Source organism: Gracilinanus agilis, chromosome 1 (assembly GCF_016433145.1).
Source record: "Gracilinanus agilis isolate LMUSP501 chromosome 1, AgileGrace, whole genome shotgun sequence".
NCBI lineage: Eukaryota > Metazoa > Chordata > Mammalia > Didelphimorphia > Didelphidae > Gracilinanus > Gracilinanus agilis.
This window is the reverse complement of record NC_058130.1, coordinates 555,266,169-555,274,782: the sequence shown is the minus strand read 5'-3', so window position 1 is coordinate 555,274,782 and position 8,614 is coordinate 555,266,169. Positions and strand designations below refer to the sequence as shown.

At 34.8% G+C, this 8,614-nt stretch overlaps 1 protein-coding gene across 1 annotated transcript in view; it reads right to left on the bottom strand.

The window, feature by feature from the left end:
* The window catches only part of NDUFV2 (NADH:ubiquinone oxidoreductase core subunit V2), a 54,344-nt gene continuing 45,730 nt past the window's right edge, over nt 1-8,614 (bottom strand). Inside the window, exons 7-8 of the mRNA XM_044666835.1 lie at nt 5,376-5,452; nt 1-184 (exon numbers count right to left, since the gene is read on the bottom strand). Of these exons, the coding sequence (XP_044522770.1) occupies nt 91-184; nt 5,376-5,452 (171 nt within the window). The 3' untranslated portion in view covers nt 1-90. The remainder of the gene's footprint in view (nt 185-5,375; nt 5,453-8,614) is intronic.

Here is an 8,614-nt window from a genome sequence, read left to right as displayed (position 1 = left end):
TTGGGACAATTAGTTTTAATTTATTTTAAATATATGAGAAATATTTTTACAGAATTGTTTGAGATTTTTAGACAAATCCATACAAATCCCTTAGAGGCCTGACTGCACACCAAAACCAGGTCCTTTGGGCGGCTCAGTCAAAGATGTAAGACCACCAGCTGGCTCACAAGAGAAACGTCCACTCCTTGAAGAAATAAAAAATAAAATAATTTATTCAAGAGATTTACTAATAAAAAACCCCAAAGAATTTCAATAGTCTCAGCTAAACTACAAAGCAGAAAGATAGGAGATAATTTATTTCTAGGATTTTTGAACTTGGAAAAAAAAAATCTAACAAATTTTTATTGTTCACACATTTCAAAGTGAAGTATGGGATAAATTCTTACTTTACCACAATTCTACAAGGAAAAAAATGGTAGAAATAGATTAAAAATGGGAACAGACAATTATTATTCAAGGGATTAAAAAACAGTGGTAAAAATAAATTAGAAACCCTTTTTTTAATCCAGTTTGAAAACTTATAACATATATTAAATATGCTCTTAACTAAGCTGTCAAAACAAATCATTTAATTTTACTATGTCTTGGTTTCTATTTTTGTCCTTGGGATTCCCGAAGGTTGCTTTCAATTCTAAATCTATGATGATAGGATCTTAGTTTTGGAATTTAATTTAAAGTGAGACCTGTTACAATGAAAAGGAAGTATAATTGCATATACTTCTCTTTACAGTGATGATATTTGGACAGAAGTAATGGATTCTTTGTAGCTTTGAGAACATTTTCTGGGTTGTTTAAAAATAATACCTCTGGGTCATAGGAAGCAAAGTCAAAGCATACTTGTAATTTGCACTTTTTGATAAGAGGATATGTTGGTGTTAGGATTATCTAAAAATATCCATTGGATGAAGAGTACAGCTACTGGAGCAAGCAAGGTGACTAGCACAGAATTAAAAAACAAAAGGACACCGCAGATTCCAAAGAAGCAATCAATCAACCATCATTTTATTAATCATCTGCTAGGGGCTAGACCTGAGAATACAAATAGAAAGAATAAAATAATCCCTGCTCTCAAGGACCTTATTATTTTAATAAAGAGCTATACATAGAAAAGTGTTCAAGAACAGAGGTAACATGTCTTACTCCATTTTCAATTCTCTCCTGCCCCTAAAATCATTTTTCCAATCTCAACACTGTAACTTATACCCTATTAACAGATCCCAGTTCAAAATCTGCCCTCTTTCATCTTGCCTACTCGGTGACACTGCCTTCATCTTGGAAAGGCTTAGGGATACTGGCCCTAGGTTTGCTAAATCATATACTATCACTATCTGTGCAGCTCTCAGCTTTTTATGAATCATCTCTCCCTTAAAGGATACTTTCACAGGAGAAGGCAAGACGTATCTAATTTTAGTGTTCAGGTTTTCCAAAGTACTCCCTTGTTAGTTGATTTTATGCCTCTGTTCCACTTGGAGAAAAAGTCATTGACCTTTGCAAATATGGATTTTATCAGTTTCTTGGTACATGTTTGTTAACAGAAAAGAAAAAAATATTTAAACCAAGGATCTGAGACTCAATCTATTTATGCATCAGAAAAGATCAGAAGTTCCAAGAGGATAACAAACATAAAAGTTGACAATGTTTTTTGATTTCTTCAGTTTATGCTAGAATTTTCCCACATTAAAAGCTGTGTAAAATTGTTTCCTTGGTGTGCATACTTAAAATGCCATTTACTTAACAGTATTTTTTATTTATACCCTATTTCTAAAAGTAAGTTAATTTCCTCTCCCACTGACACCTTGACCTTAACTTCAACATATCCAAACTCTAAAATTTGATCTTTTGGGGACCAGAATAGTATAGAAAAAATAACATTTCATATCTAAGTACCTTAATTGATGACCCTTTGATGCCATTGTAGTTTCACCAATCTTATTTTTTACTATAAAAAATTTAAAGAGGTGCCTAAGGCCAAATAAAAGTAATCAAAAGGAGACTGGAACTCTGGTCCCCTGGTCTTAAAGGTTCTGTTCATTAATCCCCTTTTTCTTACTTCACAAAACAAGATTGGTGAAGAATTTAAATAAGATTTCAAAAACTTACTCCCTGACCTATAGCTAATAATCTTACAAAAGCTCTTTTGTAAGAGTTTTGATGTTTTGGAATATTAATCAGTATTTCTGAATTCACTTAAAAAACGATCAATCCAGAATTAACTTAGTAAACACTCTGAATATAATAGAGGCTCAAATGTTTGTTGCTTTGGTTTAAAAGTATTTACCTAAAACAAAAGAGAGGTCATGCTTTTCTATTTCTCTTGTGAGTTTACTCATTTACGAATAACCTAAAGGATCATAGATTTAGAGCAATAAGATCTTTTAGGTCATATAGTCCAACTTTCTCACTTCATAAATAAGGGAACTGAGACTTGTCCAAGATCCTATCAAGCAGTAAAGCAAGAGACGTAAAATTTGAACCCAGGTCTTCAGACTGGAGAGGCAGTTAAATGCTTTTTTGGGTTAAGAAGGATAATAGTTTTCCATTCTCAATGGAAACCCCCAAAATTTATTATTGTTAGTCAATTTAGAGGTGGTCATAGACCAAAAGAATGAGTTTTCACTAAATTTCAAAGTTTGGGTGTTTTGGGTTTTTTTTTAAACTCTTACCTTGCCATCTTATTAGCAATACTGTTTGCTGATTCTAAGGCATAAAAGTGGTAAAGGCAAGGTAATGGGGGGTTAACTAACTTACCCAGAGTCATACAGTTAGGGGTGTCTAAAGCCAAATTTGAACCAAGGACCTCTTGGCTCTCAATCCCCTGAGCCACCTAGCTGCCCCCACCAAAGATTTAAAAAAAGAAAAAATAAATAAACTTCCAGCACTGATATAGCCAAAGAAACGGTAATACCCAAGTTAGTGAATTTTGCTATTTAATTCTGATGAAAGATTTAGTAGGAATTGAAGTTTGGAGATTTCTGTACCTGGATTTCATTTATCTTTATGTCACATTACCATCAATTGAAAAAGCAGGTTGTTGAGGGGGCAGCTAAGTGGCTCAGTGGTTTGAAAGCCAACCCTAGAGACCAGAGGTCCTTGTTTCAAGTCTGGCCTCAGGTACTTCCTAGCTGTGTGATCCTGAGCAAATCACCCACTGCCTACCCCTTAACTGCTCTTCTGTTAAAAAGCAAAAAAGAAAAAAAAAGTTGTATATATTGTAAAACAATAACTATATGGGATATACTACATGGAAATTCACAAAGGACTATAATGTAAATTACCTGTAGTATAATAACTTAGAAGGTGAAGATTTCCATAGCAGTTTATCAGGGAGCTCACAACAAAATGAAAAAATCTCAATAAAGGTTATTAAAAAGAGGGGAATAATTAAAGAAACAAATATGCCTGAACAGGGAAATTGTTTTAAAATGACATCTCCAAAATATGAAATAAATACACTTATTCAAGAACAAATAACAAATATAGAACAAATCTATCAGAGCATTATCATAAAAACTAAATAAAGAATCCAGAAGGAGGAGGAGGTAGCTGGGTGGCTCAGTGGACTCAAGAGCCAGGCCCAGAGCCAGGAGGTCCTGGGTACAAATCTGACCTCAGACACTTCCTAGCTGTGTGACCCTGGGCAAGTCACTTAACCCCCATTGCCTAGCCCTTACCACTCTTCTGCCTTAGAACTAATTCTTAGTAATACTAATGATTCTAAGACGAAAGGTAAGGGTTTAAAAAAAAAGAATCCAGGAAAAGGTGAGACATGGAAAAAATAATACTCTAAAAGCTCATTTTTAAAGCTATGTTCAGAACAGTAAGAAAAGGAAATGGGTCAGGCCCACTGTTTAAGCCAGACATTAACATTAACAGATGAGAAGGAAAAAACCAGAATTACCCAGTTACTATGCATTAAATACTTTTAAAACTGAAAAAGGTAGAACCAACAAAAAAGAAAATAAAGTCCGACAAGGGTAAAGATGCAGTATTGAAAGCACACTACCAATTTTCAAGATTCAGATAAATATCACAGTGTACTGAATTTAGATGATCCTACAGAAAGGTCATGGAGGAAAAGTGACAAAAGACCAGAGATAGGTATATAATGTTTGTTTAAAAAAGAAAGCAAAAATATAGATCCAAACTAATACAAATGTTGGAATTAAAAATGACAACTAAGAAATTTAAAAACCCTGATATATATTAAAAAGTGGTTTATGAGCAATTAATGAAAGTTGGTTATTTTTTTTCCCTAAGAACATGTCATATAGAACTAATGTTTCCTTTTTTGGTGATGCTACTAGATATGATAAACAAGAACAAATCTTGATTTTTAGCAAGGTTTTTGGTGGTTTCATGATGTCCCTTTGGACAAGATAAATAAAACTACATAACAGTGGACTCATAGATAAGCTCTTTGAGCAATAAAACTCAAAGAACATTGATGAATAGATTGCTATCAACAGAAAGGACAGGTAAGCCCTATCTTATTCAACATTTTTACAAGACATGGAAAAACATACTCATCAAAAATGATGAGACAAACCTGGAATGATACATTAGTTGGTAGAATCTGAAGTCAAAAAGATATAGAAAAAATGGCCTTAAAGGACAGAAACTTAACAAAAAGAACTTTCATGTTTTTCATTTTAAAAAATCAACAGAAATACAAAATATTAGGCTAGCTTAATGGCATTCTACAGGAAAAAGATCTGAGAATCTGATCACAGATTCAGCATAAGCCAATAGTATGAAGTAGCTGAAAAAGTAAAACCAAAAAAAAGTAACCTGAAGTTCATTGGATAATGTATCCAGATCAAGGGAGGATAACACAGCTATGCTGAGCAAAGTACAATTCATAAGTTGTAGATCTAAGGCCATTTCTAATAATGTCACATTCTAAATATCCAGAGAAGAATGAGGAGGAAGTACTACTGGTGTTATGAAGGTGTGATAATTATGCCATATGAAAAAATCAAGAGGTACTTAGCATGGAAAAGAAAAAATAGAAGACTTAAGGAGAACATAATAAATGTTTTGAAATGCTGCAATGTAGAAAGAAGCAGGTTAAATATTTTGCATTGCTTCTAATGGTAGAATAAGAATCAGGAGACAAAAGATAATAAGGAAGGATATTTTGGCTCAAATAAGAACTTCATATGGGTTTCCTTTTAAAACAACATGTTTCCTATTACTGTTTTCAAGGAGAGACTGAATCTGATCGGAATATTAATTGTATTAAGAATTCCTACTTAGAGGAGAAAGTTGGATTAAATGGTCCCTAACATAATATCCTATGCCTATAAACTGAGGAAACAAATGTTTCCTTTAAAGATAAGTAAATGTTTAATTGTGTTATATAAATAAAAACATACCTTGGTCCAGGTTTTGGAACATTGCCAGCTTTAAGCTCATCAATTATCTCTTCAATATCCTTTGGTGTCAAATCTTCCTATAAGAGAAATATGAAAATTTTTAAATTCTTTTTAGTTGTTAAATATTTCATGATTACTATATCAACTATTTTTAATGAATACTTCTTTTGCATCAGATGAACAGTAAAGGCTATTTTCTTTTGGGGTAGCAGAAAACACTTCTACTGGCTTTATCAAGTGTACATGAAGGGGCAGGCAGGCAGCACATGAGAAAGCATACTGGAAGGAAAGTCTAGGAGAACACTTATCTGACCCCACTTCTTCCTCATCTATAATGTAGGGTTATTACACAGACACAAGTGTGACCTATTACATGAACATTTAGGTTGTACTGTTCAACAGACAGCTTGAAGCACTTGGCAACTATTTCTAATGCATGTGAAGATGGGATTAAACTCTCCCCTGCCTAATTTTAATCACCAGAAGTATATACACCCTACTTAACTCCTAAGTGGGAAAGGTCTACAACCCATGTGCTAAAGTGGGTGACAACTCAGAAATGACTGGCTGGCCCCTGGGCAGTCCTAAGCAAAGTTATAGATGGCAATTGGTTCCCTTAGAGTGGAGGAAGGGACAGGAAGTGATGTGGAAAAAGCACTATAAAAACCCTGAACTTCGTGTCCAAACACACTTTTTCTTTCAAACTTGGCTTTGGAGGAGCTCCAGCTTGGGGACCTTGGCTTAGACTGCTTCTGGGAAAACTGTTCTTGGATTTTCCCTTTGGACTACAACAAGGGTGAGTAAAAAAGGCTGACTCCTTTCCTGGCTTCTGGAGAGACCAATTGCTGGAGGAGGCCACACGGTTTTTCACCACCAGGTCCTCCAGCTAAATGGCCCTCTGGCTGAGGGTCCACCCGATGGGAGGGTTAACAAGCCCTGCCTGGTTTGAACCAGGATGGAATAATTATCTACTGTGATAGGATAGATACTCCCCCCCTTCTCATTTCTCTACTCTTTCCCTCTATTTTGTAAATAAAGATGTTTAAAAAGTCATCTGACTTGAGATATATTAATTTCAGCAATGACATTCTCTTACATTTAGTCCAACCTTAATTTTTAACTCTTACATGCATAATAACATTGTAAGTCACTATAATATATAATACACTCTGTCCTCAGACAAGAACGGCTTGTGAGCCCTGGTGGTACTTGAGATTGCCATATATAAGTTTCAATTAATTCTCTGACAACTTCCAAGTCTCTCAGTTATTTTCAAGAACAAATGTGTAGCAAAAGCAAGAATAAATCAATCACAGTAACTGAAACAATAAATATTAAGAGTCAGAACAAGTGAAGATCATTTATCAAAAATGGATAAGAGAAATGGACAAGTATTTTGGTCAACTGAAAACTAACATGTCATTTGACAAATAAATTCAAACAAATAAATTCAACATATAACATGATTTAATTTTTCTGAGAAAATGCATTTCAGTGTCTCACAGTGAATCTATAGCTTTATAAACATCACTGTGGGGTGCTAGAGGTATAAAGAGCTGTCAAACTGAACTTCAATGCTGACCCTTTGACTATAAAAATTCCTTTTTGGAAAACTATAACAAAGCTCATTTGGAAGAACAAAAGACCAACAATATCAAGGGAAATAATGAAAAAAATATGAAGGAAGGTGGCCTAGCAGTACGAGATCTTAAACTGTATTATAAAGCAGTAGTCATCAAAACAATATAGTAATGGGGGCAGCTGGGTAGCTCAGTGGATTGAGAGACAGGTCTAGAGAGGGGAAGTCCTAGGTTCAAATCTGGCCTCAGACACTTACCAGCTGTGTGACTCTGGGCAAGTTACTTAGACCCCATTGCTTAGCCCTTACCACTCTTCTGCCTTGGAGCCAGTATACATTATTGACTCCAAGACTGAAGGTAAGGGTTTAAAAAACAAATAAATCAATATAGTACTGGCAAAGAGCCAAAAGGGACGATCAGTGGAATAGACTTGGGATAAGCAACCTCAGCAAGACAAATCTATGATAAACCCATAGAACCCAGTTTTGGGGGCAAAAACTCACTAATTGACAAAAACTGCCAGGAAAATTGGAAAACGATATGGGAAAGACTGAGTCTAGATCAACATCTCACACCCTATACCAAGATAAATGCAGAATGGGTGAATGACTTGAATATAAAGAAGGAAACTATAAGTAAATTAGGTAAGCACAGAATAGTATACTTGTCAGAACTCTGGGAAAGGAAAGATTTTAAAACCAAGCAAGAGTTAGAAAAAATTACAAAATATAAAATAAATAATTTTGATTACATTAAACTAGAAAATTTTTGTACAAACAAAACCAATGGTACCAAAATTAGAAGGGAAGCAACAAATTGGGAAAAAATCTTTATAACAAAAAACTTGGACAAATGTCTAATTACTCAAATATATAAGGAGCTAAATCGATTGTACAAAAAAAAATCAAGCCATTCCCCAATTGATAAATGGGCAAGGTACATGAATAGGCAATTTTCAGATAAAGAAATCAAAACTATCAACATACAGAAAAGTGTTCCAAGTCTCTTATAATTAGAGAAATGCAAATCAAAATAACTCTGAGGTACCACCTCCCACCTAGCAGATTAGCTAACATGACAGCAAAGAAAAGTGGTGAATGTTGGCGGGGATGTGGCAAAATTGGGACATTAATGCATTGCTAGTAGAGTTGTGAATTGATCCAACCATTCTGGATGGCAATTTGGAACTCTGCCCAAAGGGCTTTAAAAAGACTATCTGCCTTTTCATCCAGCCATAGCACTGCTTGGTTTATACCCCAATGAGATAATAAGGAAAAAGGCTTGTACAAAAATATTTATAGCCGCGCTCTTTGTGGTGGCAAAAAATTGGAAAATGAGGGAATGCCCTTTAATTAGGGAATGGCTGAACAAATTGTGGTATCTGTTGGTGATGGAATACTATTGTGCTGAAAGGAATAATGAACTGGAGGAATTCCATGTGAACTGGAATGACCTCCAGGAACTGATGCAGAGTGAAAGGAACAGAACCAGGAGAACATTGTACACAGAGACAGATACACTGTGGTACATTTGAACATAAGGGACTTCTCTACTAGCAGCAAGGCAAGGATTCAGAGGGACTTACGAGAAAGAAAACTAGCCACATTCAAAGGAAGAACTGTGGGAGTAGAAACACAGAAGAAAAACAACTACTTGAAC